This window comes from Bos mutus, chromosome 9 (genome assembly GCF_027580195.1).
Source record: "Bos mutus isolate GX-2022 chromosome 9, NWIPB_WYAK_1.1, whole genome shotgun sequence".
In the NCBI taxonomy this organism is placed as follows: domain Eukaryota; kingdom Metazoa; phylum Chordata; class Mammalia; order Artiodactyla; family Bovidae; genus Bos; species Bos mutus.
This window is the reverse complement of record NC_091625.1, coordinates 96,582,954-96,609,031: the sequence shown is the minus strand read 5'-3', so window position 1 is coordinate 96,609,031 and position 26,078 is coordinate 96,582,954. Positions and strand designations below refer to the sequence as shown.

The following is a 26,078-nucleotide window of genomic DNA, read 5'->3' as shown; positions in this document are numbered from 1 at the left end:
TTGTGGAGGAGCCACAGGTCCATCTCTTGTTTATCTGTGTGTCAGTTGATGGTCACTGGAGGTTTTTTTTGCGAGGACTTAACGTTTTCATTGGGCTTCCCTGGTGGCTCAGCTGGTAAAGAATCTGCCTGCAATGCAGGAGACCCCGGTTCGATTGCTTGCTTTTACCTATGAGTGGAATTTCTGGGTCCTCTGGCAGATCAGTTTAACATCTGAGGGACTAGAGCTGGGTGTTTTCCCTTCACTTCCTCAAGTTTTCTCTGAAGCTAAGGAAGCATGCTACTTTGCAAAGATATCTCAGATTTTTGAATCCCAGTCCCTTTGGTATTTAGATCCACGTCAAATTGTTACCATGGAATTACTGCACGAAAACTTGATCTGTGAAATAGCACAGGAAAGGAATGAAGAAGTGACTGTCCCGAGGGCTCCGCTCACGTCCTGGCGCTTGCATGGGGTATTGTGGAAAATGTAATTGCTGTGCAGGGCAGCTGGGCCCATACTGCCCTCAGACAGTGCAGATGGTTCGCTGCGTGCGTGCAACAGTTTCTGCCTTTTCCTCAACAGTTCCTGGGCACTAGCTCTTTGAGTCCCGCTGTTGTGTTTCCCGAGCTCTCTGCTCTGCCAGGGTTTGCTTTCTTAGAAACTAGGAAGCTGTCTGCAGAGTGTTGTCCGAGACCAGAAAGCACTTGCTTTTAGTTCTGAAGCCATTTTCTGTTCTGTCATTTGAGCCGCTATTTCCTCATCTTTCAGAGTTAAGTTCCGATCAGAATAAAGCTCAGACCGAGGATCAGGGAGTTGGTTAGTCTCCTAGCCGTAAACCACTGGCTAATGCATACTTCTTTCCGTGGGAAGGGCCAGTTGAAATGGTACCTGAGGTTTTGTAAGAAAGTACTTTCCCCCATATTCCTAGGTACTTAGTTATTTCTTACTAGGTGCAGAAGAGGGACAGAGATGTAAAGAACATAATCGTGAAAAAATAGCCAGTGGATTATATATATTTATAAATCACTTGAAAGTTTTTTTGGTACTTTAAGTCAGCGGTCTTATTTTCCACTCCCAGTAGATTTGTGGGGTAGGCCGGTGGAAGAGATAAAGAGGAAACTGAGGCTCAGAGAAGGTATGGGGCAGTTTACTGACCAAAAAAACAAGTCATACAGCTCTCCTGAGCCTCCATTCCTTATGTGTAAAATGGGTACACTAAGAAATCAGAGAGCAGTGTCAGAGGGCCGTATCAAGCAGTTTGTGTCAACATGCGTAAGTAATCTGAAAATGTAGCATAAAAATTTGAACTTTTTTTTTTTAACTTTAATATATTACCCAAGTAATACGGTTGGTTGAATAGCTGGAATATACAGGAAAGCATAAAGCAGAAGTCTTATTTCCCATTCTCTCTAGCCCCAAACATCTTCCCAGAATATTATTCGTCCAACCATTTTGAAAAGAAATTTGTTAATATTTGTTAATACCTAAAGAATCCCAGGAACGGCGGAGCCTGGTGGGCTGTCGTCTATGGGGTCGCACAGAGTCGGACACGACTGAAGTGACTTAGCAGCAGCAGCAGCAGCAATGAAGCTGAGGGGCTTCCCTGATGGCTCAGATGGTAAAGAATCTGTCTACAATGCAGAAAACCTGGGTTCGACCCCTGGGTTGGGAAGATTCCCTGGAGGAGGGAATGGCAACCCACTCCAGTATTCTTGCCTGGAGAATTCCATGGACAGAGGAGCCTGGCGGGCTACAGTCCATGGGGTCACAGAGTCGGACACGACCGAGTGACTAACACACACACACAGCGAAGCTCAAGGACGTCAGTCGCATGAGAATGACGCAGCAATTCCAATCCCAGTGCTCATTCATGCACTGTGTTAGAGAAAACAACTAGAAAGACCCGAATGTCCATCCATGTGGTAATAGATTAATTTTCCATGTGTAGGTGTACAAAAGAATATTCTTGCACAATTGAAATGACTAAACTGGATGCATAACATTTTAAAAACTGAAGTGTTGAGTATAGAAAGGAAATCACATACATCTTTACAACACAAAATTTATATGTTGTAATTCATATACAGTAAAAGAATAAGAACACTGATGGAAACACTCATTTCAAGCTCAAATGGCACAGGTGGCTTCAATATCTATGTCTTACTTCCTAAAAAAGTGAAGTAAATGTGGCTAAATATCAATGTAGTAAAATGTTTTGTGTATTTGAAATATTTCTGATATTAGAAAAATGTTTGACTTATCAACCAACTACTATACTTCTGAAGCACAGAGATGCACTGGGGGTTTTGGCTTTACAATTTATGTCATAGGGTGCATGTTTTAACTGACTCTGTATATTGTAAAAACCTTTTCGTCATTAAATATACTTCCCTCATTGTTTGTCCTGACCCTCCCAAGACTTCCTGTTCCAATTAATTTTTTTCAGAAATAATTTTTGGAAGTAGTAACTGCTGGGGCTTCCTGTTAATATCTTATAATTATTTTCTATTATTCATTTGTAATTGTTCATAATTATTTCTGGGCTTCCCTGGTGGCTCAGCTGGTGAAGAATCCGCCTGCAGCGTGGGAGACCTGGGTTCGATCCCTGGGTTGGGAAGATCCCCTCGAGAAGGGAAAGGCTGCCCACTCCAGTGTTCTGGCCTGGAGAATTCCATGGACTGTATAGTCCATGGGGTCGCAATTATTTCTAGTTCACTTATGATATATTTGGTCTGTGGTACTGGAGGCACTCAGAACCTAAAAGCAGAGAAGTTCAAGTCTGGTTTAGCTAGCACACAAACAATCCATTGAGGAGTTAGGGAATTTGCAACTGGAGCTTTTATATACTATTGCCAAAAATACCAAACATACCTCTGGGTTGGAAAGGATTCTCTTCATCCCTGTTTCCAGAACTCAGTCCCCACTGTGTCCGGGGCTTCCTGCAGTATCCCTGTGTTCTAGGCTGTTGGTCCCTTAGCAGAAAGTGTTTCAGGGGCCTCGTGAGGCTTTGCCATCCTCTCTATTCCTGTGAAATTCTCTTTTTATTTTTTATACTTTTTATTTTGTATTGAGGTAGAGCCGATTAGCAAACAGTGTTGTGACAGTTTCAGGCGGAGAGCGAAGGGCCTCAGCCATACATGTACATGCGTCCGCTCTCCCCCAGACTCCCCTCCCCACCACTTAACATTGAGCAGAGTTCTCTGTGCTATACAGTAGGTCCTTGTTGTTGATCCATTTTAAATATAGCAGTGTGTACACGTCCACCCCAAGCTCCCTAACTGTCCCGTTGTCCATCCTTCCCTTGGGCAGCCACAATCTCCTTCTCTAAGTCTGTGAATCCGTTTCTGTTTTCTTGTGGAATTCTTGCTCTGGGTTCCTGAGATGCACCATGAAAGTGAAATGTCAAGTTATTCGTCGTGTCTGACTCTTTGCAACCCCACGGACTGTAGCCCGCCAGGCTCCTCTGTCCATGGGATTCTCCAGGCAAGGATACTGGATTTGAGTTGCCATGCCCTCCTCCAGGGGATCTTCCTGACCAAGGATTGAACCCGAGTCTCCAGCATGGCAGGCAGATTTTTTTACTGTCTGAGCCACCAGGGAAGCCCCAAGATGCACAGTGAAGGCAGCCTAAGCGTCCTCCCTGCTCTGACTTCCATTCCCCAATCACTTGTTGGTGAGGAACCCCTTTTAAAACTCTGAAGTACTTTTCCTGTCTGCTTTTCTTTTTTCTCCTGCACAAACCCTCCCATGGGTAGACTGGTACAGCGTCAGAGCTAGTAGTCCCCGTAGAAGTATCAAGAATCATTCTGGTCTTCGAATGGGAAGAGTACAGCCCAGGAAGTGGCTTCCATGTCCAGCTTGGTTTCCCTCATTCCTATCTGAGATTATGTTGGCGTGAATGGAGTTCTAAGGTCTGGCTTCCTGATTTGCTACAGACATTTAACCAGTGCTCGGGGAACGCTGATCTGTCGTGCAACGTAATGTTTTACTGTCTCTAAGAGATGAAGTGATGGAAATGGTAACCCACTCCAGTATTCTTACCTGGGAAATCCCTTGGACAGAGGAGCCTGGCGGGCTACAGTTGATGGGGCCACAAAGAGTTGGACATGGCTGAGCGGCTAAGTGATAAGAACAAAGGGAGGAGTGGTTAGGTGGGCAGGAAGGCAAGCCACAAGGGGAGGAAGAATGCTCAGAGCTTCGTCCCTCCTGCCCGAGGGGTGGGGCTGGTCACTGCCAGTGCTTCATCTGTTTAATGAACGGTTAGTGTATTGATCCCTACGGTTCATTTCTTCTGTTTATGGTATTTAATGTGTGCAATTGTAGTGTGAATTAATGAAGGAGGGAAGGATCTCTGAGTAAATGCCTTGGATACAGCTCACTAAAGATTTGAAAATAAGCCCATTTAGATTCTAACCAAAAATAAACGTCAGGTCTAAGAGTTAAAAGATATAAAGTTAATCGTGGAAAAATGAGGTGAAACAAGCAAATGTGTGTCAGTTCTCTGCAGGACAAGAATTAAGGGTGGAAGGAAGGCCTTTCTAAGCTTAAACTTTCTGAAAGAAATCACAGTTCTTACTCCATAATAATTTAAGGCTCTAATAAGCCAAAATACCGGGCTTCCCTGGTGACTCAGATGGTAAAGAATCTGTCTGCAATGTGGGAGACTCAGGCTCAGTCCCTGGGTTGAGAAGATCCCCTGGAGAAGGGAATGGCAACCGCTCCAGTATTCTTGCCTGGAGAACTCCATGGACAGAGGAGCCTGGTGGGCTACAGAGCCTGGGATCTCAAAGAGTCAGTGAATTGCTTTGACCTTTGACCTTTTGGACTGGAAAATTGGTCACTGTACATGAAAGGGGTAAGATGTGTGTTCTGTTTAATATATGACGAGCTCGTGCAAGTCAACATACAAGAGATAGATGAATAAAAAATCCACTTCACTTGTGGCCCCCAAAACACACATTAAAACAGTGAGACGTAACTTTTAAAGCATGAAATGTTAGTCTGGTTTTTATTGCTTTTAAATGAGAATTCTTATTGTTGACAAACGTGGTGGAATGGGTACTTTTGTAAATTGTTGGTAAGAACATAAATAACTATTAACTTTTTGGAAATCAGTTTGGCAAAATTCACCAGATGCCATTAGATGTTTGTTCCTTGAGCCCGGAAATCCTGTGTCTAGGAATTTATTCTAAAGAAATTATCCAAAATTCAGGGGAAAAAAAACTTTATAACTGGACTTGCTATTAAATAATTGGTATGTTCATTCAGTTCAGTTCTGTCTCTCAGTCGTGTTCGACTCTTTGCGACCCCATGGACCGCAGCACGCCAGGCCTCTCTGTCCATCACCAACTCCCGGAGTTTGCTCAAACTCATGTCCATTGAATCCGTGATGCCATCCAACCATCTCATCCTCTGTTGTCCCCTTCTCCTCCCACCTTCAATCTTTCCCAGCTACAGGGTCTTTTCCAATGAGTCATTTCTTTGCATCAAGTGGCCAAAGTATTGGAGTTTCAGCTTCAGCATCAGTCCTTCCAATGAATACTCAGGACTGACTTTTTTATCATTGACTGGTTTGATCTCCTTGCAGTCCAAGGGACCCTCAAGAGTCTTCTCCAACACCGTTCAAAAGCATCAATTCTTTGATGCCAAGCTTTCTTTGTTACTTACTAATAAAAAGACAAAAGAACAGTAAATAAAACAACAATGAGGTGATAAATTAACAATTATGATATGTCCAGTGCAGCTACTAGATTATGTGTATTGTGATAAGGACATTGAAAATGATCTCACTGAAGGTTAATAAAAGGGCATATAAAATTGATTTAATGTTAAGACCTCAGCTATATTTAAAAACTAAAAGCCTCTGCAACGGTTTTATCTAGCAGAGAAAAAAAAAAGCCAGTGCATTCACCAAGGACTAGGAGAAAGTAAACCCAAAACGTCGATAGCTGTGACAGGTGGTAAAGGTTTTACCTTTCAGAACTACAGATTTTTTTATAATGAATGTGAAGTACTGTTATAATGGGAGAAATTGCCTTTAAAAAATTTCACGACTTAAGTGGCTTACTCAGTGAGAGTAATTTCCTTTAGTTTTATCAGATTTTATTTTAATAGAAGATTCTTTGCTTAAAAAGAGTCAACTCTTCTCAACCAACATCTGAACTCCCCTACTGGGGTTTAAGTAGGTAATTTGCTTTCATTTTAGTTATTTTCTTGTCAATTTGGTACATTGCTTCATGCAATTTCAGTGTTCTAGAAGAAGAGGATTCTATGCTTGGTTACAGGATATAATGGTTTAGAAAGAAATTCTGTGGGTTTATCTGCATGGCTTCTGTAGGGAGAATAAATTGTTGGGTCATCGGCTCTACTCTTATGGTAATGGGAAAGAAACATAGGACTTTCTCGTTTCTGCTATCCTTTGGTACATTGTTTTTGACAATTCAGGGTTATTGGTATGGAGACTAAATCAAATTAGATCATCTAGAGATGTTGCTTGAACCAACATCTACTAAGCATCTATTTATTTTGTAAGAAGGGCAAGAGTGGGGATTCATCCAAGGCCTAGAAATAATTACTCAGTAAGTGCTTTAGTTTATTTAACCTGGTCAGTCAGTTTAGTCGCTCAGTCATGTCTGACTCTTTGCGACCCCATGGACTGCAGCACGCCAGGCCTGCCTGTCCGTCACCAACTCCTGAAGCCTACTCAAACTCATGTCCGTCGAGTCAGTGATGCCATCCAACCATCTCATCCTCTCTCATCCCCTTCTCCTGCCTTCAGTCTTTCCCAGCATCAGTGTCATTTCCAATGAGTCAGTTCTTCACATCAGGTGGCCAAAGTTTTGGAGTTTCAGCTTCAGCATCAGTCCTTCCAAAGAACACCCAGGACTGATTTCCTTCAGAATGGACTGGTTGGATCTCCTTGCAGTCCAAGGGATTCTCAAGAGTCTCCTCCAACACCACAGTTCAAAAGCATCAATTCTTCAGTGCTCAGCTTTCTTTAGAGTCCAACTCATATCCATACATGACTACTGGAAAAACCATAGCTGTGACTAGACAGACCTTTGTTGGCAAAGTAATGTCTCTGCTTTTTAATATGCTGTCTAGGCTGGTCATAGTCTTTCTTCCAAGGAGCAAGCGTCTTTTAATTTCATGGCTGCAGTCACCATGATACTGACCCACATAAAACATGGAGCAGGGCTCTGTAAGAATCCGCTGTGCTTGCTTTCAGAAGTCTAGTGCAGTGATGTAAACAAAGCCATAACAATAAATACGAAGCAGTGACTTTTTGATGTATGGATGAATGGATAGCTTGGTGGACAGATGATCTAATGAATGAATTAAGTTGTTAGTGGATGAATGAATGCTTGCCTGAATCCCAGAAAACCTGTCCAGATGCTGCTTAACAGACGCTGGAAAGAAAGTCACTGCTTTCACTGCTCATCCTCTGCTCCTGAGCTTTGTGACTGAAGAACGTAGAAAAAGAAGAGGAGAGAGACAGGGCCCTGCTCTGTGTTTTGTCTTTGCTGTTATTAATGAAACTTTTCGAGGAACAGCCAGTCCATAATGACCCCAAAAGCATCATTCACCACTGAGTACTTCAATATTCTGTGGTCGTATTTCAGATCTATTGAGAAACAAGGATACTGTAAGTCAACTTATTTTGGGCGCTAACAGCCAGCAGTTCTGACTTCAATCAATGATTCATGTCAGGAAAGCGTCTAAGTGCATTTGTTTTCTAGTAAGTCTCACTTCGGGTCCATTATGCATGAGTCAAGTCAGAGGAATTGCCTGGGCTCATTGACATCCGTCTATGAAACTCAGAGAAATGGAAGGTTTAAAATCCAGCCTTTCGATCACCCACCACCCCACCCTCCCTACCACCCACCACCCCACCCTCCCTACCACCCACCACCCCACCCTCCCTACCACCCCCTCCCTACCACCCCCACCCTCCCTACCACCCACCACCCCACCCTCCCTACCACCCACCACCCCCCCCCCTACCCCCCCACCCACCCCCCCCCCCTACCACCCACCACCCCACCCTCCCTACCACCCACCACCCCACCCTCCCTACCACCCACCACCCCACCCTCCCTACCACCCACCACCCCACCCTCCCTACCACCCACCACCCCACCCTCCCTACCACCCACCACCCCACCCTCCCTACCAGAGCAGGGTGGGCAACAGCACGGTCTTCAAGAATTCGAGGGTCAAGTGTGCCTAATGACGATGGAGAGGGGCCCGCTGAGAGAAAGAGCCCGTTTGCTAGTGTCTATGATGCAGAAGAAAAAGAAGGCCAAGATTTCTTTTCTTTCTTTTTGTTGACTTCCCCTCCCTCAAGTTAGCTCTTCCGAGGCCCCACCTACAGAGAGGTCTCTGCTGGTCATGACAGAGTCAGCAGGGTGCTTCTTCCCAACCCTACTCTCTGGTAAGGACCCAGGGTATGAAGGCCGTGTGGACTTCCATAAATCAGAAGCGTTCCAGTTGAGGGCGCCTGGCTGAATGGCCCCATTTCCCATTTTCTGAGCCATAACATCAAGAGTGGCTGCAGGTACCTAAGCACCCCCAGGAGAACCCCTGCATGTCCTTATGTCTTTGAAGTCTCCCACCACTCGTGTGGGTTCAGTGTGTCTGCCAGATTCTCCCATTAACAGAGGAGGGAGGTGAGATTTCTAGAGGCCAAGTCACCAAGGTGATATGGACACAAAGATAGATGCTCAGGGGTCAGACTCAGCCCCCTGACTCAATCCTGCTGCCTCCACTTCCGCATTTGTTTCTTTGATCACTAGTAGAGTCACCATTTCTGGGTTCCCAAGGAGAGCCCTAGTCCAGTGGCCGTGTCCCAGTGCAGAGTACCTTCCCGGACATTTAATACCCTTGACTTGCATTTGCACCTTTAACTGCCATGCATAGCTTCCCGTGGGCTTCCCTGGTGGTTCAACAGTCAGGAGGCCACCTGCAATGCAGGAGACATGGGTTCGATCCCTAGGTTGGAAGATTCCCCTCGAGAAGGAAATGGCAACCCACTCCAGTATTCTTGCCTGGAGAATCCCATGGACAGAGGAGCCTGATGGGTTACAGTCCATGGGGTCCCACGAGTTGGACACGATTTAGCGACTGCACCATAGCTTCCCATGCCCTCGTGGTTTTGTGACCTGGTTTTCAAGCTCTGGCTACTATCACGTCACATCTGCTTGGCTTTCTGAGATGGCCGCTCTCTGGGGACCTCTGCTGGTAGCAAGCCCTGCTCATGTGGCCATGGGCGGTGTTTCAGCGTGTGCGTGATGATGAAGAGTTACTGCTCCTGCTGAAGCCGGTGACCCAGACAGACCAGGCGGGCTAGGCCAGATGGAGTGGAGGGATTTGGGCCATAGTCTCATCTTTCCTGGAAAACGATGCCAGAGGCTGGGCTTGGTTGTGTCTGTTTGGTGGCATCCCCACAGTGTCCTGACCTGGCCACCCACAGACCACGTGCGGTCGTGTGTCCATATGGGGGCCTGCTTAAAGGTTAGAGCTTCTCAGTACTGGAAAGGTTAAAGTTGTGACCCTTCCTGCGATACATATTGAACATGAAAATTATAAGTGTAAGGAAATTTCCAACAAAGTTTGGAACTTGCTGTAAGCCTTTATTTCATTTAATGTTTATTTCTATACATATTTTTACTGATTAATTTATTTGGCTGCACTGGGTCTTAGTTTTGGCATGGGGGATCTTTTAGTTCCGGCATGGGGGACCTGGTTCCCAGGCCAGGAATCAAACTTGGGCCCCCAGCTTTGGGAGCTTGAAGTCTCAGCCAGTGGGCCACCAGGGAAGTCTCACAAGTCTTTAATTTTAAAGGCTTTTATTTTTATTGGTTTTCAGTTTATTCTGAAATATTGAAGAGCAGATTTAATGGAAAAAAAAAATGGAGGTGCTATGATTTGCTGGGGACCCAAGCACGTGTCTGTCTGCGATAGTAACCAGCTCCGGGTTCACAGTGCCCACCCCAATCTGCTCCCTCGGTGATGCAGACACAGCTTGTATCTGCTTATCCTTTACATCGTCCATCTTGTCTGGCCAGAGCTGTGTTCTCAGCTCTTTATTGCAAGGCTCTCTGAGGTCAGGGAAATAACTGGTTTATTCACAGGGCAGCAAAGTGATGAGGGCTGGGTCTTGTCAATGCCAGTTTTTATTTTTCCTCCACGAGGTTAGAAAAAGGTTCATCTTTATTGTATGTTCAACTCATTTCTTTTCAATTTATCTTACGGCAGTATAGTTGATTCACAATGCTGTGTTCGTTTCTACTGCAGTGTGAGGTGGTTCAGTTATGCACGTACATACGTGCTTTTTGATGTTCTTCCCCATTTTGGTTTATCACAGGATATTGAATCTAGTTCCCTGTGCTGTACAGGAGGACCTCGTTTATCCATCCTGTACGAGACAGTTTGCATCTGCCAACCCCAAACTCCCAGCCCGTCCTTCCGCACTCCCCCTCCTCCCGACCCCCTGGCAACCCCGTCTGTTCTCTGCGGCTGTGCGTCCGTTTCTGTTTCCCAGAGATGTTCATCTCTGTCACCGCTTAGATTCCGCATACAGGCGGTAGCGTCTGGTATGTGTCTTTCTCTCTCTGACTTCCTTGGTCTGATCATCTCTAGGTACATCCATGTTGTTGCAAATGGCATTATTTCACTCCTTTTTATGGCTGAGTAGTATTCCATTATATCAGTTCAGTTCAGTTGCTCAGTCATGTCTGACTCGTTGCGACCCCACGAACTGCAGCACGGCAGGTTTCCCTGTCCATCACCAGCTCCCAAGGCTGGCACAAACTCATGTCCATTGAGTTGGTGATGCCATCCAACCATCTCATCCTCTGTCATCCCCTTCTCCTGCCTTCAATCTTTCCCACCATCAGGGTCTTGTCTAATGAGTCAGTTCTTCACATCAGGTGGCCAAATATTGGAGCTCCAGCATCAGTTGTTTCAATGAATATTCAGGACTGATTCCCTTTAGGATGGATTAGTTTGATCTCCTTGCCATCCAAGGGACTCTCATAAGTCTTCTCCAACACCACAGTTCAGAAGCATCAATTCTTTGGTCCTCAGCTTTCCTTATGGTCCAACTCTCAGATCCATACATGACTACTGGAAAAACTATAGCTTTGACTATATGGACCTTTGTCAGCAAAGTAACATCTCTGCTTTTCAGTATGCTGTCTAGGTTTGTCATAGCTTTTCTTCCAAGGAGCAAGGATCTTTTGATTTCATGGCTGCAGTCACCATCTGTACTGATTTTGGAACCCAAGAAAGTAAAGTCTGTCACTGTTTCCATTGTTTCCCCATCTATTTGCCGTGAAGTGATGGGACCGGATGCAATGATCTTAGTTTCTTGAATATTGAGTTTTAAGCCAGCTTTTTCACTCTCATCTTTCATTGTCATCAAGAGGCTCTTAGTTCCTCTTCACTTTCTGCTGTAAGTGTGGTGTCATCTGCATATCTGAGGTTATTGACATTTCTCCCAGCAATCATGATTCCAACTGTGCTTTATCCTGCCCATCATTTCTCGTGATGTACTCTGCATATAAGTTAAATAAGCAGGGTGACAATATACAGTCTTGATGTACTCCTTTCCCAATTTGGAACCAGTCCGTTGTTCCATGTCCGGTTCTAACTGTTGCTTCCTGACCTGCATACAGATTTCTCAGGAGGCAGGTAAGGTGGTCTGGTATTCCCGTCTCTTTAAGAATTTTCCACAGTTTGTTGGGATCCACACAGTCAAAGGCTTTAACATAGTCAATAAAGCAAAAGTAGATGTTTTTTTCTGGAACTCTCTTGCTTTTCCGATGATCCAATGGATGTTGGCAATTTAATCTCTGGTTTCTCTCCCTCTTCTAAATTCAGCTTGAATATTTGGAAGTTCTCGGCTCACGTATTGTTGAAGGCTGGCTTGAAGAATTTGAGCATTACTTTGCTAGAGTGTGAGACGAGTGCAATTATGCGGTAGTTTGAACATTCTTTGGCATTGCCTTTCTTTGGGATTGGAATGAAAACTGACCTTTTCCAGTCCTGTGGCCACTGGTGAATTTTCCAAATTTGCTGGCATATTGAGTGCAGCACTTTCACAGCATCATTGTTTAGGATTTGAAATAGCTCAGCTGGAATTCCATCACCTCCACTAGCTTTGTTAGTAGTGATGCTTCCTAAGGGCCGCTTGACTTCACACTTCAGGATGTCTGGCTCTAGGTAAGTGATCACACCATTGTGGTTATCTGGGTAATCAAGATGTTTATGTACAGTTCTTCTGTGTATTCTTGCCACCTCTTCTTGATATCTTCTGCTTCTGTTAGGTCCATACAGTTTCTGTCCTTTATTGTGCCCATCTTTGCATGAAATATACCCTTGGTATCTTCAGTTTTCTTGAAGAGATCTCTAGTCTTTCCCATTCTGTTGCTTTCCACTGTTTCTTTGCATTGATGGCTGAGGAAGGCTTTCTTACCTCTCCTTGATAGTCTTTGAAACTCTGCATTCAGATGGATATATCTTTCCTTTTCTCCTTTGCCTTTCCCTTCTGTTCTTTTCTCAGCTATTTGTAAGGCCTCCCCAGACAGCCATTTTGCCTTCCTTTTTCGTGGGGATGGTTTTGATCACCACCTCCTGTACAGTGTTACGAACCTCTGACCATAGTCTTCAGGCACTCTGTCTATCAGATCTAATCCCTTGAATCTATTTGGCACTTCCACTGTGTAATGGTAAGGGATTTGATTTAGGTCATATCTGAATGATCTAGTGGTATTCCCTACTTTTTTCAATTTAAGTCTGAATTTGGGAATAAGGAGCTCACGATCTGAGCCACAGTCAGCTCCCGGGCTTGTTTTCCCCTTGTATGTATGTACACATCTCTGGCCACCGTCTGTTGACAGACATTAGGTGAAGAGTGCTTTTGTGAACAGTACCGCTGTGAGCATAGGGGTGCACGTCTTTTCAAATTGTAGTTTTCTCTGGTTATATGCCCAGGGGTGGGAGTGCTGGATCAGATAGCAACTCTACCTTTAGTTTTTATGAGGCCCTCCATACTCTTCCTCAACTCGTTTCTTTAATTCAGTCTCTATGGGAACTGACAGGTGTTACCCATCATTATGGGCTTCCCAGGTGGTATATTGCTGCAGAACCTGCCTGCCAGTGCAGGTGACATGAGAGCCATCGGTTCGATCTCTGGGTCGGGAAGATCCCCTGGAGGAGGACATGGCAACCCACCCCGGTATTCTCTCCTGGAGAATCCCATGGATAGAGGAGCCTGGTGGGCTACAGACCAGAGGGTCGCAAAGAGAAGGACATGACTGAAGCAAGTTAGCACGCATCCATCATCATGAAGAGAGCCTCAGAACTGACGGCTCTGAAACTACCTTCCTTCGGTCAGGAACAGAGACACAATAACTTCATTAAAACTGGTGAATGGACTTTTTGGGGTCTTACATGCCTACTTTTGGCTCAGAGTCATTCTGGATTGTGTGGATGTCTGAAAAAGAAGGGCAAATGAGGAAAATCTCATGAAAACAAGCAACAGGAATGACTCGTGAGAGCCACAAGCAGAAAGTTTAGTAAGAAATGATGGTAGCTGGTTTGGGGCTGGGGGGTGGGAAGCGGCTGAAGGAGGGGGCGTGTGACCAGCAGCCTGGTTACACAGGCACGCAGAAGCCCCTCCGTGGCCTGAGCTGGCTGCTGCATCTCCTGGGGCAGCAATCCTGGAGGCGGGATTATTGCCTCCATTAAACAGATACGGAAACTGAGGCTCAGAGGTGACAAGTTCCTTTCCCAAGGTCGCACAGTGGGTAGATAGAGTCGACACCAGCAGCCGCCTGCTGAGGGTCCCCTTGGGCTGGGTTCCTTGGCCCAGAGGCTCTGTCACGGCCAGAGTGGGAGGGAAAGAGGTGGGCAGGGTGGTGAGACCGCTGTCCTGACCGGGTTGCCGTGGTGACGGTAGGCCTCGGAAGGAGGTGGTTTCTAAACTGAACAGAGCTCTCCTTTTTGTGTCTGGCGCCAACTGGTGATGCATGCCCCTCACACCCGCTCCCGGGGGCCCAGAGCTGGTCGCTGGCCATCTCCCCGCCCTTCCTCTCCTTCCGTTTCCATATTTTCAGCCTTCACAGGTGTGTGGCTGAGCGGACAGCCATGCCATGTGGCAGCAATATGCCTGTGAAGATCACAAGCATCTCCTTTCAGCCTCCACCCATCCTCCATTTCTGAAAAGCTTTCATGATTGATTGGCATAGACTCAAGGCAGAAAGGTGGCTGTTTCCTCACTTGGAAGGTTAATTTTCCTCATCTCATTTCAGTTTTGGGTTTCGTGACATGAGAGTTGTATCAGGACTTCATAAAATTTTTTGGAAACTTGCAGGGACTGAACATAATTTAGAAATGTGTTTCAGACTGAGTGTCTTATGAAGTAGTTCACGCACTCTCGGTTGTTGGAGACGCAGTTAGGCGCCAGCCCCCTCCAGCTGCCCCAATGCTGTGATGTCAGAGCTCTTGGCTCCCAGGAACAGTGGGAGAGCCAGATGGGGTTTGGAGACGGCAGGCATTCCACCTGGAAGGAAGGTGCGAACGGGGGCTCTGCAAGACTGACTGGTGGGGCAGTGGCTCAGAAACTCGTGATCAGCCCAACTGTCAGACAGGACCAGGAGCTGAAATGTGGAACCAAGTCCATGAAATAAGGCCAAGTGCATGTGGAGTGCAGCTGCCTTGGACTTCCTGTGTTAAAAGCAGCCTGACCTGAGCTGGGGCTTCAGACCTTTACCCCCCTTTTGACCTTTGCACGTTACCTAATCTCACTAAGGGCTTCCCTGGTGGCTCAGATGGTAAGGAATCTGCTTACAAAGTAGAAGACCCAGGTTTGATCCCTGGGTCGGGAAGATCCCCTAGAGAAGGAAAAGGCTACCCACTCCAGTATTCTTGCCTGGAGAATTCCATGGAAAGAGGAGCCTGGTCGGCTATAGCCCACGGGGTCACAAAGAGTAGGACACGACTGAGTGACTAACACTGTCTTTCAGTAGTCTCACTAAACCTCAGCTTCTTTATCTGTAAAATGGGGATAACAATGCCTTCCAGAGTAGGTTTTGGTGACAGTTATTGAGATAATGTGCGTGTGAAACTTTCAGTAGACTTACCTTGCCGCCCTGGTTACTGCTCAGGAGGCCTGAAATTTCACTCCTGATATTTCAGTCTGGTAGATGCCAGAGCTACGAAAGGCCTTAGAGAATGCTTCATTTAATTCCTTTTATCTTTGCCTTTTCTCATGACAGAAAAAGTTACCTAGCTTATCCATCTGGGTTTAGCTGAGCCCTGGTTTCCTTAGATTAGAGTTAAAACTCTTTAGAATTTGTTTTTCTCTTATAAGCTGTTCAGAAACAACTATTAAACTTAGAAACTTCAGTTTTCTGCAGACTTATGTTTTTATTATCCTAAAATTAGATTCTGGAAAGAGACTGAGGGTTATTTATTATCGGATATAATGAAAAAGTTGAGTATGATTTATGACTTCTCTGGAGTTTGGTTTATTTTAATGGACTTCATGGAGAGTACAGGAATATTAGACAAAGGACTGATCCATCAAATTTTAAATAAGCTAATTTTATAGAGGCTTCTGCCAGCCCATTAGTCAGTGATCATTTTGTAACTGAGGAATATTTTAGTTAGAGATGGTCCCCGAGACAGTTGGATTCAGGGTAGAACACTTTCTCTTTGGTTTTGTTTTGGGCCGTGGGCCAGTGTAACTCCCAGGAATCCAAAAACTAAATTTATCCTTGCTTCTCAGGAGGAAGTGCTGAGTGACGGCCGCGGGCTGCCACAAGTCAGTTGCTGCCCTCTTGGAGATTTTTGCTAAATGTATTTAACCTAAAGTAGAACTGAGATCTGAAAACTGGATGACGGGAACACCCTACCCCTCATCTCACCTGGGTCAGAACCTGCATCCTTTGCCTTCCGGGCACCCTGTCCCTGGACATTTTGTGCCTTCCAGACCCCAAGTACTGGTCCAGGAACACACTCACAAAGATAACTGCTGGTGCTGTTTTTAGAGGGCTTCCCTGGTGGCTCAGGCGGTAAAGAATCTGCCTGCAGTGCAGGAGATGTGGGTTCGATCCCTGAGTTGGGAAGATCCTCTGAAGAAGGGAATGGCTACCCACTCCAGTATTCCTGCCTGGAGAATCCCATGGACAGAGGAGCCCGGCGGGCTACAGTCCATGGGGTCGCAAAGCCTCAGACACAACCGAGGGACTAACACACACACAGTGTTTTTTGGAGTTGTGATTATTCTTTCTATATATAATTTGGTGACCTTTATCTCTTAATATCATAACAAAAATCTATCCATGTTGTTCAGTCGCCCAGTCGCGTCCGGTTCTTTGCGACCCCGTGGACTGCAGCATTCCAGGCCTCCCTGCCCCTCCCCATCTCCTGAAGTTTGCCCAGGTTCATGTCCATTGCATCGGTGATGCCATCCGGCCATCTCATCCTCTGCCGCCCTCTTCTGTGTCTTACTACAAACCTATTATACTGCAACGTTCTTCTTTTGATTGTGTGGGTTTCCCATAACTCACTTGATTGTTTCCTCCTGTCAGAAATGTAAGTGGTTTCTATTTTTGGGTGCCTCTAAATAATACTGGTTGAATATCTTGGTGCAGAGAGAATTTTCTGAAAGCTAATTTTATCCTTGAGAGGGGTTGTCAAAGGTTGGTTTACGACCTCAGGTGGTGAAGACTCTGAGCTAATTCTGTGCATGTCGCATTGCTTTCTGAAAGCCGCAGTGGTTGTCCTCACACCCAGCATGGGTCCTGATTTACCTCGTCTCCTTTAAAGTGCTGTATTATCCATTTTAGTTTGGAATATAAAAAACATAGTATTGTTTCAATTAACATTTCTTCGGTTTCTTTTCTGTTTTGTCAACAGTGTTCTGGTGTTTGGGATTAAAAGAGCCTAAATAAGGGGTTAAGATTTCAGTGAAGACACTAGATTGATCACAGGCATCACAGCAATTCCCCTTGGAGTGGTTTCTTCAGAAGGAAGCTTGGCTTCTTCAGAAACCCTGACCTGGTTTACTTCTGTCCTGTACAGGTACAAAAAAGCCAGACAACATCTTTAAAACCAAGCTAGTGAGGGAGTTCATCCCGTTTCCAGTCTAGTCTCTTCCTGTGTGTGTCTAAAGTTCATGCTTATTTAAGAGTTGCAGAGTATTGACCAGGGCAGAGACTTAAATCTTAACTCGAGCTTAACTCAGGTCCTCCTATTCGTTGTCAAACTTGATGCTTTATGCTGAAGCTCAATGTGCATCTTTAGAGAAGGGTGCAGCTTGAGTTCTCTGGTGGTGAGATTCTGAGCTGCTTCTATAGATTCTTCCACGGATGGCGGGCGGGCAGCACGTGATGCTGTCTGTACTCCCACCCCTCGCCCTGCAGGAGTCCCAGGAAGCAAAGCTCTGCTGTGTTTGCACGCCTGCTTCTCTGCGCTGTACAGTTTCAGGGTGGATATCTGCATGGGAAATACGAGGCTAATGAAAGCATCCTGCCGGCTGGCACTTCTCTGTATTCTGAAATCCACTTCATCATCCCCACGCTGTGCCAAGACTTTGCCTAGTTAAGAGGGTACCGTCCACGTGAGTTTTGGTGAACGTATTACACCCCACTTCAGAGTCACTAGCAGTAAAGGACAGGTTAGAGTGAAAACAAGCAGGGGAGGAAATGTTCTAACATACTTACGGAAAATGAAAGAAAACATCAGGATCTAGATATGGAGTGAGAAGGAGAACTGATTTATATCTCCTTGGCTTTCCCAAGGATTCCAAAGCAGTCCATCTTAGCTGCTCCCTCTTTGCCTCTTTTCTCTTCTTTTTTTAAAAAGGATTATTCACTTATTTAATGTATTTTTGGCTGCACTGGGTCTTGATTGCTTTGTGCAGACTTTCTCTAGTTGCGGCAAGTGGGGGCTTCTCTTCGTTACAGCACTCAGGGTTCTCATCATGATGTCTTCTCGTTGAGGAGCAGAGGCTCGAGGGTGTGTGGGCTTCATTAATTACGGCTCCCAGCCTCCCAGGCTTTATTATACTTGGGCTTTACAGCAACCTCGTATTGGCGATATTGTTCTGATTTCACAGAGGAGGAAGCCGGGGGCTGTGGAAGTTCAGTAGCAGATGGAGCTAGAAGGTGGCTGAGCCCGGGTTTTTGGCCAGAGCTGCCTGATTCAAATGTTCCTGCACAGATCCTTCCCCTCTAGCTGCTGGGGACGCTTGTACCACCCTCGCCATGACAGTGCTTGGAGTCCAGGTGGTCTCAGATTGCCTGCACGTTCCAAAGCTTCTCTGGTTGATGGGTTGGATTTCCACCTTTCCACTCACCTAATGGGCGAGCCCACCCTGTAGCCCTTCCTCTTGCCGGCAGGTACCAGCTCCATCAGCCTGGGAGCTCTATCCACTGGCTGCATGTAACCATCAGCAGGGATGCTGGGAAATGCGCCCATCGGGCTCTGTGCCCCGGAAGGGGGAGTATCTCATCGTAGGAAAGAACAATAAACACCAGGAAGAAAAGAGAAACCACCCATAACCCTTTCACTGAAAATCAGAGTAAAGGGTAAAGAACTTTAAAATGTTTTCTCTTTACCTGTTTTCATCACGGGTCAGATCTTTATACCATCCATTCTCAACTGTTAGTTGCTCTGTCGTGTCTCTGACTCTTTGCAACCCTGAGAATGTAGTCCGCCAGGCTCCTCTGTCCATGAAATTTTCCAGGCAAGAATCCTGGAGTGGGTTGCCATTCCTTTCTCCAGGGGACCTTCCTGACCCAGGGGTGGAACCCGGGTCTCCTGCATTGCGGGCACATTCTTTACTATCCTCAGCATGCCACTAAATTGGCAAATTACAGTAGAGAGAAAGCTCGCCTTCAGTGAAGAAGGGTAGGAGGGTCCCCTCCCTCCAACTTCAAACTGGAATAAGCTTAAGACATACAACACATATTTACCCACTAGACACCCCCCGCCCCCCGCCCAAGTAATTTAGCCATGCCTCTCTTTTATTAATGAGCCCTGAGGCTAAAGTCAAATTAAATTGTTTTACAAACTCATAGCACTTCTTTTTTTGTTTGTTTTAATGTTAATTTTGTTTATTTACTTTGTATTTTTGGCTGTGCTGAGTCTTTATTGCTGCACAGGCTTTTTCTAGTTGGGGTGAGCGTGGGTTTACGCTCTTGTCGCAGCATGTGGACTTTGTGTTGCGGTGGCTTCTCTTGTGGAGCACAGACTCTAGGGCACCTGGGCTCAGAAGTTGTGTCATGCCAGCCTTGTCACTCCATGGCATGTGGGATCTTCTCAGACCAGGGGTCGAACCTGTGTCCACCTGTCTCCAGGAGATTCTTAACCACTGGACCACCAGGAAACTTCTCATAGCATGACTTACCTTACTCCTCATCATCAAATGCCTTCAATACTTTAGTGGGGTTTGCTCCTGAGTATAAATCTGAGAATCAACTGAAGTTTACAAAAATCAATAGCCTCCTTGGAGTTTTGGGTGCAATTTAGTGTTGTTTTTTTGTAGTGTGTAAGGCTGAGATTCAGAAAAGTTAATTCATGACCACTAAGAAGTATAACAGAGCTTCAAACCCAAAGCCCACACCAGTCTAGGAAAGGAATCGGGGCAGAGCCACGCCATCCAAGGTCTGTCTGTCTGTGACCCCCTCATGCCTTGTTCACGATTCCTAAGCATCACCGACATTGTGTTAGACCCCCTGATTCCTGCAGGGCTAGCAAGGATTTTACTAAAGGGCATACTGGTCCTTGGACTTTTATAAAGAAAAACAAAACTTTTTCTTCGTAATGCCCTACTCTGCCTGGAAACTGAGGAAGGCAGCATTTAATCCCTCGCATTTCCGGTGTCAGCTGACTTCCCTTTCTAAGTGTTAAGTCAACAAAGCGAAGGATTTGTTAAATACTCTCCAAACACTAGGTCCCAGAAACTTGATGAAGAATCAGACTTCTGGTGCAGGCTGTCTGGGAGCTTTTAGTGGCTAATCCAAGGGCAATGAATAAAGCAGGAGGATATTCAACTTCGAACAGTAGCTGCTTCCACACTGTAGCCAACGTCCATCACTCCTGTTCATGAGCTCCTGAAATTCACGTGCATTGAGAGGGAGCTGGCAGCTTCATGTCTGTTCCTTCGAGAGACACTGGGTGTGTTGTAACCAGGTGAACAGTTTGACAGCTTGGAGGTATCTCTGGGCCAAGCTGTCTGAAAAAGGTCAAAGGTGGGCTTCTCCAGCCCCTGCGGGGTCTTGGTTTTGTGCCAGAGACCAGGGCTTCTGGGGAAATGGAGGCCTCAGCTGAGCTGAGCTGAGCTGACTTCAGGGAAGTCAGGCCAACAGTGGTTTCTCGATTTCCCTCCTCTCAGAAACATCCTCAGGAATCGGAGCTTGCCTTCCAAATAGTCTAAGCAAGGGTAATGTATTCTAGGAAAGCCCCTTGTGACTGTCCTTCTGCCCAAGACTCCTCAGAACCAGCACGGGGGGCCTCCTTGGTGGTCCAGTGGTTTAGAGTCTGCCTGCCAATGCAGGAGACGTGGGTCAGTCCCCGGTCCAAGAGGTTCGCACGTGTCTTGGGGCTACACAAGCCCATGCACCACAATTACTGAGCCTGCACCCTAGAACCCATGCTCTGCAACAGAAGCCAGCGCAGTGAGAAGCCGGTGGACTGCACCTAGAGAGTAGCCTCCACGTGCTGCAATTAGAGAAGCCAGGGCGAAGCAGTGAAGACCCAGTGCAGCCAAAAATTTAAAAAAACAGCCTAGGAGACCCGGAAGTGAGCCCCATGCCCCCACTCTGTGCGTAGTTTGGGACTGAGAACCTCTCTGAAGGCAGCCCTGGTTTTGCCCTGGGCTCATTTCTGGGCTGCTCTCCAGAGGGGAGTTCTGAGCCCAAGAGAAGCCCCCACATCACTCCCCCAGGAACAAAACTGCCCGGAGTGCTGGAAGCAAAAGAGCTTGGAGGTCCACCTGAATCTGAGGATTCATTACTGACTGTGGCAACTTCAGGCAAATCACCCAAGCTAGGGGGCGTCTCAGTTTCTTCCTCCAAAAAATGGGATGATAATACTATTCATGGGATTCATCTGAGGCTTAAATTGAGATCATATATGTGATACTGTCAAACGGATTTTGGGGAGGAGTATTATTAGTAAAGACTGTAATGAAGTCTAGGCTCTCCCAACTCTTAATTTTAGAAAGTAATCTGTAATCTTGGCGCTTCTTGGGGCGGTTTGTAGTCATGTCCTGATTCCAGGAGGAGTGAGTCTGCTGTGGGTGATGATCTCAGCTGCCCTCAGCTTATTTTTTCTCTGTCAGAGTATTTCAGCCTCCTGTCTTTAGGCTGTTCCTCAAAGGCTTTATTTGCTTCAGTTCAGTTCAGTCGCTCAGTCGTGTCCGACTCTTTGCGACCCCATGAATCACAGCACGCCAGCCTTCCCTGTCCATTACCAAGTCCCAGAGTTCACCCAAAGTCATGTCCATCAAGTCAAGATGCCATCTAACCATCTCGTCATCCCCTTCTCCTCCTGCCTTCAATCTTTCCCAGCATCAGGGTCTTTTCCAATGAGGCAGCTCTTCACATCAGATGGCCAAAGTATTGGAGTTTCAGCTTCAGCATCAGTCCTTCCAATGAACACCCAGGACTGATCTCCTTTAGGATGGACTAGTTGGATCTTCTTGCAGTCCAAGGGACTCTTAATAGTCTTCTCCAACACCACAGTTCAAAAGCATCAGTTCTTTGGCGCTCAGCTTTCTTTATAGTCCAACTCTCACATCCATACATGACTACTGGAATAACCATAGCCTTGACTAGACGGAACATTACAGTAAAGTAATGTCTCTGCTTTTTAGTATGCTGTCTAGGTTGGTCATAACTTTACCTGCACAGTTATTTAATTTTTCTCTTCAGGGGTTGGAGACTGATGACAGGACTGTGAGTCTGGCTGTTGTGCATATTTTGAGTTTCTGTTCGATTTTAGAACTCTTAAGCGTGCATGTGTGTATGTGTGCACATCAGGAGTGTGGAAGGGTGGTTCTCTTGCCTTCATAGCTGATTATTTGTATTTACCGACATCCCAAAGGTGATCTCTCTTTAACCTTCATTAAGTCATTCCACAGATATATATATATATATATTTTCATAATTTTTAAGTTGATACGTTGTATTTCATTTGTATTCAATTCAAGAAATTATTTTTCTTTTTTCCTTTTTTTTTGGCTGTTTGGCATAAGGGATCTTAATTCCCTGACCAGGGATCTAACCTGCTCCCCCACAGTGGAAGCTCAGAGTCTTACCCAGTGGACCACCACTGAGAGTTAAAGTCACTCAGTCGTGTCCAACTCCCTGTGACCCCATGGACTCTACAGTCCATGGAACTCTCCAGGCCAGAATACCGGAGTGGGTAGCCTTTCCCTTCTCCAGGGGATCTTCCCTCCCAGGGATCTAAGCCAGGTCTCCGCCTTGCAGGTGTATTCTTTACCAGCTGAGCCACCAGGGAAGCCCAAGATTATTGGAGTGGGTAGCCTATCCCTTCTCCAGTGGATCTTCCCGACCAGGAATCGAACTGGAGTCTCCTGCATTGCAGGCGGATTCTTTACCAACTGAGCTATCAGGGAAGCCCCATGGATCGCCAGAGACGTCCCTAGATGTATTTTTAAAATTAAGCTTCAGTTCTGCCCAGTGACTGCTCCAAGGGCTGGAGAGACGGTGACGACCTTCAGAATAGTTGTGTGCCCCGGAGAAGGGACAGTCCAGGGTCAGAAGGCCAACAGTTGAACTAGTAACACCGTAACTTCAGGGGGTGCCACCCGCCCCACCCCCACCCCCAGCACGACCCCAGGAGTGGCCCCCACTCTCCCCAGGGCAGGCGTGCGTGCAGGGAGGTCTCACCAGAAGAAGGGATGTTTGGCTGAGATCTGGAGATGAGGAGTGGAGGGGAGGGGAGTCCTTGGGGGACAGTATTCAGGCGGGCAGGAAGTCCTGGAGATGCAGACTCTGGTCCTCAGGTTCTCCGTGGTGATGGGCACCGTTGCTTAACCTCCCTGGACCTCATTTCCTTCTCTGTAACAATGGTACCTGCCTAACATGTGTTAGGACGATCAGAGAACTATTCTTTTTAAGACTGATGCTGGGAAGGATTGAAGGCAGGAGGAAAAGGGGATGACAGAGAATGAGATGGTTGGATAGCATCACCGAATCAATGGACCTGAATTTGAGCAAACTCCAGGAGTTGGTGATAGACAGGGAAGCCTGGTGGGCTGCAGTCCATGGGATCTCAAAGAGTCGGACACGACTGAGCGACTCAACAATAACAACAACAATATTCTTTTAAGGGGTTGAAACTGTGCCCGAGGCAAAGGAAGCACTATATAAATGTTTGCAAAACAAAAGAGAAATCCACGCCTGTACAGTGTAATCTTGAGAGTGTGTTAGTCTTCCGAGTGTTTTTCCCCCTGCCTCTAAGAGCGCAGTAATGTTTCTTCTAACGTTTGGCCTCGGTGTGTGTTTCAGGCGCTTTCCTGAGTCCCAGCCTCCCGCCCCGCTGGCCGTGTTCTGCGGTGGGTGTTCGCTGTCTGGGCGAGGAGCACGACCCCGGAATGGACCTCGTCGCCTTGCTGAAGTCTCACTTCCTCTGCCACCTCATCTTCTGCTACGTCTTCATTGTCTCGGGGCTCATCATCAACACCATTCAGCTCTGCACGCTCCTTCTCTGGCCGGTGAACAAGCAGCTCTTCCGGAAGATCAACTGCCGGCTGTCCTACTGCGTCTCCAGCCGTAAGAGGCTTCCCTTCTGCTCTCTGTTTGCATGGGCGTTACTGTTAGGACTTCCTATGTAGGTTACTAGGCTTGCAGTATATGCTTAGATATGTTGTTTGTTTGTTTCTGTTTGTTTGCGTTTTTGACAAAATGCAAGATGTCTATTTTTGTCATCATTCTCAAGCTATTTTTTAAATGAGTAATGCCAACAGCACCGCCAAATGCCAAAATTCAGCAGACACGGAGGCGATCCTAGGAAAAGCGAATAAACATTCCATCTCTGTTTCTTTAGGTTTCCTCCTCGGAAACAATCATTTGTTGTTGTTCAGTCGCTCAGTCGTGTCCGACTCTTTGCGACCCCGTGGACTGCAGCACGCCAGTCTTCCCTGTCCATCACCAACTCCCGGAGTTTGCTCAAATTCATGTCAATTGAGTCGATGATACTGTCCAACCATCTCATCCTCTGTCATCTCCTTCTCCTCCTGCCCTCAATCTTTCCCAGCCTCAGGGTCTTTTCCAATGAGTTACTGTCAGTGATTTCTTAGTTATCCTTACAGAAATAGCATATATGTGTGTATATATATGTTATTTCTATAAGGAAAGACGTATGTATGGCTCTTACAATTGCACGTGTAAGCAGGTGGGTCTGTATGTGTATAGATATATAAGACATACACGTAGCTCAGATCATGAACTCCTTATTGCCAAATTCAGACTGAAATTGAAGAAAGTAGGGAAAAACCACTAGACCATTCAGGTATGACCTAAAACAAATCCCTTACGATTATACAGTGGAAGTGAGAAATAGATTTAAGGGACTAGATCTGATAGAGTGCCTGATGAACTATGAACGGAGGTTCGTGACATTGTACAGGAGACAGGGATCAAGACCATCCCCATGGAAAAGAAATGCAAAAAGGCAAAATGGTTGTCTGAGGAGGCCTTACAAATAGCTGTGAAAAGAAGAGAAGTGAAAAGCAAAGGAGAAAAGGAAAGATATACCCATTTGAATGCAGAGTTCCAAAGAATAGCAAGAAGAGATAAGAAAGCCTTCCTCAGTGATCAATGCAAAGAAATAGAGGAAAACAACAGGATGGGAAAGACTAGAGATCTCTTTAAGAAAATTAGAGATACCAAGGGAACATTTCATGCAAAGATGGGCTCAATAAAGGACAGAAATGATATGCACCTAACAGAAGAAGAAGATATTAAGAAGAGGTGGCAAGAATACACAGAAGATCTTCATGATTCAGATAATCATGATGGTGTGATCACTCACCTAGAGCCAAACATCCTGAAATGCGAAGTCAAGTGGGCCTTAGGAAGCATCACTATAAACAAAGCTAGTGGAGGTGATGGAAATCCAGTTGAGCTATTTCAAATCCTAAAAGACGAAGCTGTGAAATTGCTGCACTCAGTATGCCAGCAAATTTGGAAAATTCAGCAGTGGCCACAGGACTGGAAAAGGTCAGTTTTCATTTCAATCCCTAAGAAAGGCAATGCCAAAGAATGCTCAAACTACTGCACAATTGCACTCATCTCACACACTAGTAAAGTAATGCTCAAAATTCTCCAAGCCAGCCTTCAGCAATACATGAACCATGAACTTCCGGATGTTCAAACCAGTTTTAGAAAAGGCAGAGGAACCAGAGATCAAATTGCCAACATCTGCTGGATCATCAAAAAAGCAAGAGAGTTCCAGAAAAACATCTATTTCTGCTTTATTGACTATGCCAAAGTCTTTGACTGTGTGGATCACAATAAACTGTGGAAAATTCTGAAAGAGATGGGAATACCAGACAACCTGACCTGCCTCTTGAGAAATCTCTATACAGGTCAGGAAGCAACAGTTAGAACTGGACATGGAGCAACAGCCTGGTTCCAAATAGGGAAAGGAGTACATCAAGGTTGTATATTTTCACCCTGCTTATTTAACTTCTATGCAGAGTACATCATGAGAAACACTGGGCTGGAAGAAGCACAGGCTGGAATCAAGATTGCCAGGAGAAATATCAATAACCTCAGATATGCAGATGACACCACCCTTACGGCAGAAAGTGAAGAAGAACTAAACAGCCTCTTGATGAGAGTAAAAGAGGACAGTAAAAAAGTTGGCTTAAAGCTCAACATTCAGAAAACTAAGATCATGGCATCTGGTCCCATCACTTCATGGCAAATAGATGGGGAGACAGTGGAAACAGTGTTCAGACTTTATTTTTGGGGGCTCCAAAATCACTGCAGATGGTGATTGCAGCCATGAAATTAAAAGACTCTTGCTCCTTGGAAGGGAAGTTATGACCT

General features: G+C 45.9%; 1 protein-coding gene across 4 annotated transcripts in view; it reads left to right on the top strand.

The window, feature by feature from the left end:
- AGPAT4 (1-acylglycerol-3-phosphate O-acyltransferase 4) overlaps window positions 1–26,078 on the top strand; it is a 136,770-nt gene that overhangs the window by 30,010 nt on the left and 80,682 nt on the right. For all 4 annotated transcript variants that reach the window (XM_070376993.1, XM_070376992.1, XM_070376995.1 and 1 more), the window contains exon 2: window positions 23,532–23,795. In XM_070376993.1, coding sequence (XP_070233094.1) covers window positions 23,532–23,795 — 264 coding nt within the window. The remainder of the gene's footprint in view (window positions 1–23,531; window positions 23,796–26,078) is intronic.